Here is a 13437-nt window from a genome sequence, read left to right on the forward strand (position 1 = left end):
AACCGATGCGAACTATTGTGGGCTAATGAGATCTTCCCCTTTCTAAGATTCTGGGGTAAGTGCCATTCACAGTCCCCTTACTACATGGAGGGTACCCTCGCCTTCTCCACTTCGTGGTCAGATCCTTAACACTAACATCTCTATCCTTATGAAATTGGCACAAGCGGACAAAAAACAGACTTCTTTGAATGTATTATACAGTATACTTAGAGTTAGGGGTTACAGTACGCTTACTTACAAAAAGGGGGAAGGGTGTCCCCTTGATGAAATGAAATCTTTTCGTTTGACGTCTCGTTTTCGAGATAATCGAATTTAAAGATCGGCCGGGTGCGCGTGCTATAGTATATGCAAGAAGTAGAATTGGTTAGCCATGATCAGACGCGTAAGACGATTCCTGATCGACAAGAAAGTCTCAAATAACCAGCTAGTGTGTGTCTAATGAGCTTAGTGTGTCGGAGAAACGTTAAGATTTAATTAAAAAAGAAATTGTTTATACATTTACAGCCCCGGGAAACGCGTACTTGATGTTTCCAAGTAAGAAATTATAACGAGGGAAACCTAAAGAATTCAATCAGGTTAACAAGTATCGCTACACTCCTCAGAAACCTATGCGCGCGCGTTCTCATCAAATTAATATTGAAAGACCCTGTTCTCGAGAACGAAGCTACGCCGAAGACATTTTCTTTTTCACAGAAAATCTATGGTACCACAAAGGGACACTCGGACAATAACTGTAGGACACTCTGTAGATTAAATGTTTGATCAGAGTAGTTCGTTGAATTTCTCTATTGAAGCTGATAATTGTTTGTTTCACACAAAGTCGTTGGTTTTATGGGTTCGAACACAATCTAACAAGCCGTTCCGTTGGTTCAACACAATCTTGTAAGAACACACTTGCCAGTGACCATCAGCAGCAGGGGCGACCCTATTTCGATCAGACCCAATTGAAATACTTCGGAGCACCCCTCGAGTGGAGCTTCATGTGCAGTTCCATCTTCCCCCATGGTGGGTATTGTGTCTGCTAAGGGAGTGGGCACATAATCAGCCGTCTAATGATGGGACAGGGAACCTGAGAGACTCGGAATGGACTGGGGGAAAAACCCTTATGCGACGACACCGAGATTAGGCAACATACGTCTGAAATAATATAACAACCCACACTAGAACATTGCATTTTTGATCTCGCTCATTTTCTGCAGAAAGAAATCACAATAGAACATTTACAATTGTACAACAAACAAGTTGTACATAGATGGACAGGGGTACCAATGATTGAACTGCGGATTGCATGCATTTATGACAACGAATAGATGAGATTGAAGACCGTCAAAACTAACTTTAAGAACGTCGATATGCCATTTTCAACTTATTAAGAACATTGAAAAACGAAATGCAATTTCTATTTGATTACAACTTTTTATCTCCTCACTGAAGTAGAAAATCTTTATTTTGCGCCGGCAATTTTTGCCAATTTGTGAGATAAAAATTATTAGATTGTTATTGGTGAAGTGTTTTAAAAGTATGCAATCATTTCCATTATGATGAATTTTGCAAGTATGCCAAATTTTGGAACACTAACAACCTATCTTTGGTTTCTAGTGTCTAAAATTCACGGCTCTGAATGGGAATTGGGAATAACAAGACACGTAGCGTACGGATTTCAAATTCTCGAGGCTTGTGCGACAATCGTCCAATAAGTTGGGACTTCCGGCACCGAGGAGGGGGGGTTACGATTTCGAAACTTGCGGGGTCCCGTGAATGAATTACACCGACTCGACGAGCGACGTTGCCTCATTATTCGCGTACTCGATACCGTGGCGAAGTGCGCGCGAACGTGCACGTGAACGTGTATTCATTGCGCGAAAAGCAGAAGTTATTACGGGCAGGTGTGACATGTGCGCGAAATTTCCCGGCAAATATTTCACAAAGGAGAGGGTTATAAAGTAGATTTCATCAAACTTTCCCAGATAGTTGTTAAGCTCGAGGCACGATGGTAATACGAGAGCCGCGTTTGCGCAGAGGGGCGCTGGCGAACGTCATTTGTTTCCCCGGTGTCGTCAAAATATTATACCTTCTTTACATATTTCGCATGCAGGTCCGTCCCCGTGGAGCGCATACGGGGCCGAGGTTCGACCCCCGGCCTCGTCTAATGGTATCTGATCGCACGTGACGCGCGATGAAAATTAAAATTACGACCGGATTTTTCAACCTGTCGCCCATAATGGTCCTTCCCTCTTTTTATTCGTCGTGTTATGGAACCGCTCTCGCCGGCATACATCGGGCCACGATAATTCTTCCTGGAGTGGGTAATTTCGGCTTCGCTTAACTCTGCCCTACTCAGCCTGATAATGGCTTAAAACTGTTAACAGAGAGGAGCCACCTCGCGTTTTTATTTCGGACCGGGTAATCGCAATCAGTGCCGTTGCCTCTTTTCATCCTTACGTCACATATCCCGTTGCAACCCTCGTCGCGACGCGCTTTCTTGTTCTAGTGATGCAATATCTGAAAACAATTAGCCCGCGGGTTTCATGCTAAATGAAAGTGTTGTTCCAGAAAGAGAAAATATAAATATCACCTTTATTTGTTACTAGACTGCGGATTTTATGCGTTTATGACAAAAATCGGTACGTACAATATAAAGCAGTGAACATATTCAACAGATTTAAGGACATCAGTGTATTAGTTCCAGCTTAGCAAGATAATTAAAAGAAGTAAGAAGTTTCTATTTGGCTTCTGTGTCTTGCAATATACAGGGTGGTCCGTTTATTTTGAGACAGTCAATTATTACGGAAACCAGCAGAAATATGAAAAAATGTTTTATGTAAAATATTCTTCATATGAAGGGGGGCCCTTAAAGGGCCACTATGGAAAAATGTGCATATCGCATATTAAATGTGCCCCTTCATATGAAGAATATTTTATATAAAACATTTTTTCATATTCCTGCTAGTTTCCGTAATAATTGACTGTCTCAAGATAAATGGACCACCCTGTATGTAAACAATTTTTATTTTGCACACAGATCCGCAGTGATGACATAAGAAATGTTTTTAATTCGACGCAATTGGTATCAAAAGGTGAATGCTTTGAAAATGTAATTTTTTTCTCACGATCATTTTTTTTTTTGGAGTTTTCGAGGTCATGGATATCTTCTTCCTTGTAAATCTATATTTTCGTTGTTCAGACATATTAATAACATGACCTTGACCTAACCTCCGACTCTATGCAAGTGGAAAATAAGCATTGTGAATTTACGGTGCACCGCGTTTCAGGTGGGGCTGAATGTGGATGCATTTTTCTGCTCACATTAATTTTTCCTGATCGCACACGTACTCTGGAGGTTTCACGTCTGCTCAGTAAAGATATATTATAACTGCGTATCCCAATAGCGTTTGAAATAGGTATTGCAAGCTATAATACCAAAGGCGAGAAGAAAAATTACTTCTTATCTGATAGAGATAAGCGAACACCTTAAAATATTCAATATTAAAACGATAATGTTCTTTTTATTATTCTTTCTGTTGTTTCTATTTTCACTGCTATATTATACTGTTAGTTTAACTTGTGCACATTCGGTAAAAAGAAGGTTCTTGTTTTAATATTAAGTAATATTAATCTGATTTCAGTATTAATATGAAATGCGAGTCAGTGAAATTACTAAATCAACACCTATAACATGATCAACAATTAAATCCTAAATCCTTCATTCAAACCAAATATTGCATAGTTACTCTCAGGACCCTGCGGAATTATTGTCTGCCATGAAACCGGAATACCTCACCCTCTCACGTTGATTTCGTCGCTATGACGTTTTGTGATAATTTCAGTTGAGTGTATTAATTGTATTCCGAAACATCCGAACAGCAATTTAGGCAGGCTGCGATAGCACGTAACAGAATGAAATGATACAGCATGTGTGTTCCAAAATTACAAATCGTTATGTTTCTCAGATATTATTGTCAACATTTCATGTTCCTGCAATTTCCGGAACGTTTCAGCGAGAAACAACGTTTATTGGTGCATAGGTAAGGGTGCGAAATCAATAAACAGCTAAAACCGATAGTTACTGGTGAGTTGGTTTGTTTCGATGTGCTTCAATTTCAATGAATATAGTCATATTTTTTACAATAAATTGTAAACAATATTTTATACGTATACAAAGTAATTATTAGACTGCGGATTTTTATGCAAAATAACAATGTTCTGTATTGATCGTGGGCAGCAGGAGTAAAATAAAAATTAGTTTCATCCCTTAATAATTGTGTTGCATTAAAAACAACGTTAGAACATTCTTAAATTTTTCTAGTCTGTTATTGTTTTATGTTTCACCCAGTCAATTTCTTCATAAATGCATGAAGATCCGCAGTCTAGTAATTACACAAATTTTTACGAGACATTGCAATCAAAATTGTTGGAGTTATTAATGAATGCAGAGAAAGACGAACGACACTCAAGGAATGTAACAATAACAAACTCTCAATTTTACTGAAAAAAAATTATCTCTCGAGTTACCTCTCGATAAATAATAATTCTAAAGATATAGACGTGGTTGTAGGTTGAGTGGAAATATTGTAATGGAATATTTGCACAGATGTTCGAAAGAACTGTTTAAAAGCGATTTTTCAAAGTTTCAGTTTAGTTCCACCTTAGGCCAGAAATAAATCCATAAATAGCCGTACGTGAATAAGTCCGAAGTGTCAGTTTTTTCTTCGTCCAATCGACCCAAATTCGAGAGCTCGATAGGCTCGCTACCTCGTTATATTGTTACCATTCAGTGTGCCTTCATTTCAGCCCTGGAAAACGTTTCGCAGGAGCTTCGAGTCTTGTTCAATATGCCTTCCGCGTCGAGCACATTTTCTTGTCGCCCCTATTGACAGCACGGCTTCCCCGCGTGACTCTCCGCCGACACATTTTAATATCCATCGATCTTACGGCGATACAGCTCTCGACGAGTACGAGACGGCGAGACGCGACGTGGAGGAAAAATCACGCAGCAAGCACTGCGTACGCTCTGCGAACTCGTCAAATTACGCGTTGTGCCCATAATTACAAAAGTGGTCTAAGTTATATACAGTGATTCGGATTAATATTCGAAAGCTCTAAAAAAAGACGATTACTTTTTTAACCGACTTCGAAAAAGGAGGAGGTTACTCAATTCGATCTGTATCTGCCTTTTCTTTGTTTGTCGCTTTTTTTTCTATGTATGTTCGCCGATGGATGGACAAATCGGAACGAAAATTTTTGCATCTTGTAGAGTACATATGTATGTCCCCGGGGAGGTCCCGTGAAAAAATTTTGCATTTTTTTATTCCTTTTTAGTACGTTTTTTCGAAGTCGGTTTAATTTTTTTTTATAAAATTTTTTAATATTGCACTACACGATTCGAACTTTTTGGGGAAGCTAGAGCAATTAGTTTGCTACAGGATGTGAAAAAAATTTATTCTAAAATTGAAATTGATCGGAATTGTAGAAGAAACACTAAAAGTTGCATTTTACATAAAAAAAGTTGTACAATGCAACTTTTAGTATTTTTTCTACAATTCCGAACTATTGCAATTTTTGAAAAAATTTCTTTACACATCCTGTAGTGAACTAATTGCTCAAGCTTCCCAAAAAAAAAGTAAGAAAGTTATCGTCTTTTTTATATCGTCCGAATATTAATTCGGGTCACTGTATTTCTTGTTTCGAGATGCTTAAAGAAAAAGGATATAAACACTAAATGAATTCCATACAATGTTTAAATATTGTAAAAATTAATAATTAAAATTAAAATGAAATTAAAAATTAGATAGTGTGATGTGAATTGAAAGTTGAATTTGAATTCCGATTTAAATATAACAATTGAAAATTGAATTTGAATTCAGATTTAAATATAATGATTGAAAGTTGAATTTGAATTCAGACTTAAATATAATGATTGAAAGTTGAATTTGAATTCAGACTTAAATATAATGATTGAAAGTTGAATTTGAATTTTGATTTAAGTAGAACACATTTTGGCCCGGAAAGTCGGGAAAAAACTATTTTAGTCTATGCAGGGAAGACCGTATATTGCATGTTCGTCCTGGACAGGTGATCGAGCTGATTGCCGCTTGTTGACAATATTGCGAGTGACACTCGCTGACGTCGTGCACTCGCGTGTCCATTTTCATCTGGTTTATCTAACAACAAGCATAAATAGCGTGCTTGACGGTCATCGTAACAGATTTACGCGAGCGAAAACAAAGGCGGTTGCGGTTACCGTGAGCCATTGAGAACCGGCCCTTGGATGAGACAGCTCTTTCGAGCTTCCTTGACATGCTAATTGCGGAAGTCTTGGCAGACAGTGGCGAATAGAATAGCGGAAGATGGATAACCAACGATTTTATGATATACAACTCCCGTTGAACGAGCGAGCAAGTGGTTAGACTTTGGGAATTGAATCTGTGAACCGTGTTGATGGCGATGATACCGTTAAAAATCTATTAGCACGTAGCTTTGTACGAATAATTAAACATATAATTTGTTATATGAACATTATTATATCCGGTAAGCTAATATCGCGTTGAACATTTATGCGTAATCGCGTTTCCGTGGATTAATTTATAACGGGCTCAGCTAAATTATTATACTATAAATCATTAATTGTTTGATTACGCTTAATTGTATAGAATTGTTTATAACACGAGTGGCGAGTGGTACGGATGGTTAGATGATGTGTGTACTTTTAGTCGCGTTATGGAAGCTACTCTAAAAGAAAACACATAAATCTTTGTTCAGCGTTGCAGTCACCGCAGAAGGGGCACGCTCAGTTTCTGGGAAACGTTCCATCTTGTGAAGTGTAGTATAAGACTGGCGACCTCTTGGAGGTTTGATATTAAAGTGGATATTGTTCCCCTTTTTATTTGTTCTTTTATCTAGAGCCGCATTCTGATGGGAAATGGTACTACTGAGCGCGAGGAGAACGATAGCGGGACTTGTCTCTATCTGTTACCTTGGTACGTTTACGAAACGCATCATAAATTCTGGCGAAACACAGTTCCGAATTCTACGAGCCCCGTTTTCTCGATCGAATAAATTTTCGAATTTTCGCAACATCGTCCGTGCCACAAATACCGAACTAAACAGGAAAAAAAAACGCCGAACTAGAAATACTAACGAGCTACCCGGTTGTTGTTGATCGATGTAAAATACATGGTTAATCACTAGACATCAGGATCTTTATGCATTTATAACAAAATTGAGTAGATAAAATTCAAAATTGTTGGAAAATTTGACAGATTGAAGATGTCACTAGATGATTTCTCCTCTATTGAAATCATTAAGGGAAAAAATAACATTCAAGTTAGTTTCTATTTTTTGCAATCGATGCAGACAATTTTTATTTTGCATAAAGATCCATAGTCTATAAGTCCGCGTTCATTATTTGTGGCGGAAAGTGAATTGTATGGTGTTCTTCATGTTTCAGTTATTTTCCAGTTAAAACCATTAGTACTTGAAACAATTATGTATTTAACACATTAGAAGAATTTAAAAATACTGTTATGTTATTTTCAACCTATTAAACATATTAAGAAAGAAAATGAATTTCTATTTTACTCCAGTTTGTTGCAAATCAGGTAGAAAATTTTTATTTCTCAGACTTTTATTATTGGATATTATTTTTTTTTTCATTGAATAAGGCATTGGAGAATCGTTCGGTAGACTTTTATTGTCGAACATTATTATTATCATTTTTCATCGAATAAGTCATAGCGGAATCCCCTCCCCTCTTAAAATAATACACCATATACCTGTACATACTGTTCCTCAATCAAAACTTTTCATAATATCCGCATCCTGGAACCGAACATCTCATGTGCAGCAACCCACCGTTAAATAGCATTACGCTGGCCATTACCGCAAGTGTAACTCGTTACTAACAACGAAACGCAAATGCGAACTTGTCAAGAAAGGTATTATGGTTTATAATGGTCGGTTTAAACGATGTACAAAGTTGTTTCCCGCGCATGACCGTCGCTCAAAGGTCACGCGACGAGGAAAGCTACGAAAATCCGCCTTATATTCTTCAAGATCCCCCGTCAAGCATGTTGCTAAGTCGCGGGAGAAGAAAAAAAAATTCGCGAACAAGCGCAAAAAAGTTGCTCCTGTCCCCGCCTGGTGGACGATAACGAGCAACGCCGTAATTACGTAGATTTCGTTATTATTACGGTATTATCATACACAAAACTTATTAGCATACCGTGTACAAGGAACAGCGAACCATGTATCACGTGTATGAGAAACGAACCACGACGCTTGATTGATTTTTCTGGTGTATATTCCGTTCGTTACTTTATTCATGAGCAATCAAAATATTAGGTTATCCAAAAAGTTGCTTTCGCAATGTGTGTGCTTAATATTGTTAGATAAATCGAGCATATTCAAACAACGAGGTCATGTAAAAGGATACGTAACCACGTTTTTCTTTCTTGAAAAACTAGGTTGGAATTTACATTGTGTGAATTAATCGAAAACGAAAAGAACTTTTCGGATAACCTGATATTCATAGCATGGCTAGCCCTGGAAAATTGTCGGAAAAATGTGAGAGAATTGGAAAAGTTGGTTCGTGTATTTAATATCGAAATGGGGGCAGCCCTATTATGGTTAGTGCGCATAAGTGTAGTCTTTCGAACAGAAAATGAATTTCCATTTAATTTCCGCTTTTCTAACACTGCATCAGTTATAATGGAATTTGCATACGAGTCAGCAATCTTTTGATTGTAATCTGGCCTCTTGCTAAGCTGCGCACACACCGTTTTTGTGAATATTTCTATCGAAAGATAATCTTTTATAATTTTTCACTCGGTTTCGAAGAATCGGTTTTGAATCGCTTTGAAAAAATTAGTTCAGAAGTTTCTTGCTATATTCATGCCTTTTACTAAAATGTGGATATTTGTACTTTGAACGCAATATCTTAACTGTACGTTAGGTAAGTCCTCTGAAGAAGGCATTGCATGAATGCGAGCTTACTGTTGGGTTATCGGAAAAGTTTGAAACCTTCTCAACTTCCTCTACCAAAAACTGCAGAAATTCTAAAGGGCGAAATAATGGCACTACCTACGAAATGGTGGGAAACCATCCTTGAGTATAGATACAGCGAATATTCGCTTGCGTTGCACTTTTGTTCCCGTTACATTATCTAAAAACTATGAAACAGAGAAAAGAGATTTAAAACTATTCAAATTACAAAAATAATTCGGAAAGATGTTCTTGGTGTAGTTGAATAATATTCATTAAATACTATTTATAAAGATAATCAAATCTTGTTACCTAACAATTCCCAAGAAACATACAGTTCCATCCCAAAAATCATGAGTCAGAAATACCATTGTCCTCCACTCTCGAGTTGCCTGAAGCATAAAATCCTCAATTTCGAAACACCATGTGACATCGATACTACATATGTCATTGGTTTTCCCGAAGCTAGCTATCAACAAAGTTACATGTCCACAATAGCAACTTGTTACGTAACAATTACCAACATACATACAGTTCAATGTCCTTTATAGTTAAACATAGTGAAACAAGTTGCAGAAAGCGTTAGATGATTGCATAAGTTCGTGTCCGATTTGAAAATAAAATTCAATGGTTAAATTTCAAAGAATACAACTTTACTAATCAATTATACATACAGTCACCATTCTTTTCTAATTGTAGAAAATTTAACCATTTACTAATTTTAATTTAACCAATCTTTAACCATTGAATTTTATTTTTAAATCGGGCACGAACTTATGCAATCATCTAATATAATAGTGTAATGCAATTATACAGGGTGTCCCAGCTAACTTGACCACCTTGAATATCTTTGTTGTTTTTAAAGATACGTCAAATATTTGAAGGACAAAGTTGAATGGTAAAATTGGGCTCATACGAAACCAAACAAATTTTTGTATTCATGTAATTTTTTTTAGAGATATGAGGTCACCTTTATTTTTCAAAATGGAATGAGGTATTTTTTAATACATCAATCGATGCAGCTCGATATTCGTTATAAAAGGTACTAACCTATGTATGTCGAAAAGTTAGTAGTTCAGGAGATATTTCAATTTAAATAATTCGAAAACACCATTACTATCGTACTAAGCCATTAGCGTTTATTTACTAATGTAACGTCTTTACTTACTAATGTAGCCCCATTTTACCATTCAACTTTGTCCTTCAGACATTTGACGTATCTTTGAAAACAACAAAGATATTCAAGGTGGTCAAGTTAGCTGGGACACCCTGTATATAAAATACCGCACGTAGAACCATGTCACATACGCTATCGCTTTCATGCTGCTATCAGCAAACACTTCCTCCTATGAGGACAATAGTAGCTCATTAGCCATCGATTACTGACAGACAGAAATATCCAATTTCCATCAGAAAGTGACCAGAAAAAGTGCTATTCAATTTTTCCAATCGCTCAAAATATAAAATCCTCAGTTATAAAATACTAATTACATAGAACCATGCTGTAAAACAGACCTGGCCAACCCAAATGGTTTCACGGGCCACTTTGGTAACGTTACAGCGGGCCGCACTTTAGGTAAACATGCTTTTAAAAAATGTAATACAAATACAAAATGAATGAATGATTCAATATAATTAACTCTCGAGTCTTAATGAATGAGAGATATTTGTTTATCCTTTCTTTGACTTAATTTTGGTAAATCTATATTTATGTTCGACGTAGCACATCTTTTGTTAGCTGGTTCTCTAAATTGGCATCAGTTAATGAATCACGTGATGAACTCTGTAAATTTCATCTTCGAAGAAAATGTTTCACGAACAGATGTGGATCCAAAAGCAGTTACAACTTACAACTCGTGCAAAATATCTTAAGTTGTGGAATATCTCTCGGATGTAATATATAAGTATTGTAAAAATTAAATTTTGATGTGGACGCAAAAATTTGTTTCATTTCATTGTTGCACTGTAACTCAATTATATCAAAGATATAAAATACAGAACTGGATTCATAGTCGCACTTGCGCATTATAACAATGACACTTCGTTTATTTTATATTTTTTGTATACATACAACAAGAAACAAAAGTTTCAATAGAAATATAAAATCGCCTGGCGGGCCGCACAATTTAACATGGCGGGCCGCGCGTTGGCCAGGCCTGCTGTAGAAGCTACCAGCAAAGACCTCTACAACATCTACTCTATAAAGTCTTGTTAACTATCCGTAAAGCGATTCAGCTGGCCAAAGGCGGCTGGTTCGAAAGACACTGTGTTACACAGGTTCCTCTTGAACCAGCTATCAACGAACAGAAACCGCGACGACGTAGTACGGTGATCTCGTGGTGGTAGCGTTTGATTTCTCGCGGCGTTGTCCGATCGGTTTGGATCGGTTGAACGTGTCGGAGCGATCACGCGACTGAATCTTGATTCTCCCGTTGCAAAGGGTATATCGTAGATCCCATAGCTCGATTCGGTACTCCTTGCACGGGCTGCCACACTTTCTGCCCGTGACACACAGTGCCGTACGTCGCGGCGGGACGCGGGCTACCCCGAGGACTATACACGAAGCCTCGGTCTGTGAACGTGTTAGTGAGCTCCGTGGCGTAGGTGCGCCTTGGTGTCAGTGTGTCGGGAGGACCTTACGTGTGCGCGGACCCTGTTCGTGGACCCTCTGCGCGTTTCCACCATCAGCAGGAGGTGGATCGGAAGCGCGCATGCTCCCACGGCCGAGAATCTCCCCAGTCAGGGTAAATCTGCCACCGAATCAAGACGTGGTGCGTGTCGCGGTCGTCCTATATAACGATGTCGCGGGCACAGTCGCGAAATTCCTGTTGAGGAAAAAAAAAACATCCCCCCGGAAATATCCACGGATGACACTCGGATGACACACGGATGGGAGAGAAGAGGAGCCGAGCGCCGATCCTCGGAACGTTCTCCCCCAGGCCTGGACGGGTGAACAGTGCGAACGGTTGCTCGGTGTGCGCGTAGAACAAGTTCTAGTGTGGTACATCGCGGGGTTCGAGGTTCTAACGAAGAGGGGGTTCGGAGTCGCGCACGTGACATCATGTCTGCAGAAACGACCGCCGCGGGCTGACGTCGAGCTGACCGAGGCTGCTCGATCTGTCCCCACGAAACGTTTCAACGATCTGTTGACACACCAAGAACGCTGACTAAGTCTCCGCGGAGAGGCGGACGAGAGACCTGAAGAGATCGCTCTTCCAGCCGTGCGGATAGCGGACCTTGATCCCGTTTCCAAGTCGCTCGAATCCTCTCCAAGATTTTCAGGACTGTATCGCGCGGTTGCCTCGAAGTTGGGACAGATTACGAGTCTCGCGGGATCTATAGATCGCGACCAGCGGGTCTGTCGGTCTCCGGCGGATCGAGATTCCTCGGGGGACCGATCAAAGAGTTCGACGAATCCGGTTCAATCGACCACCGTCGCGACGATCCACTTCGGTAACGAGGTTCACGCTCGCGATGTAGGCGACAGATACGCGGCGACTTTTCGACGCTCGTTGTTCGAGAAACGGTACCTCGGTACAGTTGCCGAAGTCTGTGACAGATCCGCGAGTGTGTGCATCTTCTCTGCGTGTGGATTACGGCTGGTGGCACACGAGCGAGCTCCGATGAATGACCCGCTAGAGGTGATCAAAGGTTCGATTGATGCTCAGCCGAGCCTCGGGACTTCGGTGAACAGTGTTTTCCGGGCTGGCGCGATGGCAACGTGCTCGAGATAAGGATTCACCGAGCGTTGTGCTTGCTCTGGTACATGTCAGTGTGTGGACGGTGCGTCGTCATCCAGTGAAGAGGATGTGAATCGCTTCGGTACCAAAGTGAACGCGCCATCAAACAATTGCGGACATGGCTTTGAGGTGGCAGGCGAGGCTCTCCATTGCTGCCATACTCTTCATGTGCACTGAAGGTAATTATACGAGCGAGCGTTTTCGCGATTTTACCGCGTGCGAACGGGCTGGGTCGTTCGGTATTCGAACAACGGGTAGGCGCTGCCATGTGGAAAAGTAGACTTGGAAAGACTGATTGAAGTTCGCTGAAATCTTCGCCCAGGAAATTGGTAGAGGCTTCATGATACTTTTTTCGAGTTAGGGGAGAGATCTGTGACCTATTATAGGTACCAGTTGTCTCGGAAGTTTGCTTCTATCTTCCTCGGTAATGTGCACCATGGAAAGAATAGTTCCTCGACTAGCTAGCACGGAGAAGTGGATAAAACTGTTGGAAATGATAAAACGTTAACGAGAAGAAAATCGTATATCCTTGCGCGCTTATTATGAAAAGAACTTCTAAGATCGTTTAATAAATAGTCTATGGAATGGCTGACACCATCAACAGTTAACCTGCCACCATGAAATGGCCAATTTTAAGTTGTTACGATAGTTTCATGGAAAATAATACATCACGCATTAACCAATCAATTTTCGAACGTAGTCTGCAGAAATTGTAGAA

The 13437-nt window shown here is 39.5% G+C and overlaps 1 protein-coding gene across 1 annotated transcript in view; it reads left to right on the forward strand.

The window, feature by feature from the left end:
- Positions 1 to 11698: 11698 nt before the first annotated feature.
- Positions 11699 to 13437, forward strand: part of LOC143210999 (zwei Ig domain protein zig-8) — a 53865-nt gene continuing 52126 nt past the window's right edge. Inside the window, exon 1 of the mRNA XM_076428380.1 lies at positions 11699 to 12898. Coding sequence (XP_076284495.1) covers positions 12838 to 12898 — 61 coding nt within the window. The 5' untranslated portion in view covers positions 11699 to 12837. The remainder of the gene's footprint in view (positions 12899 to 13437) is intronic.

The sequence above is a fragment of the Lasioglossum baleicum genome, chromosome 7 (assembly GCF_051020765.1).
Source record: "Lasioglossum baleicum chromosome 7, iyLasBale1, whole genome shotgun sequence".
Lineage (NCBI taxonomy): Eukaryota > Metazoa > Arthropoda > Insecta > Hymenoptera > Halictidae > Lasioglossum > Lasioglossum baleicum.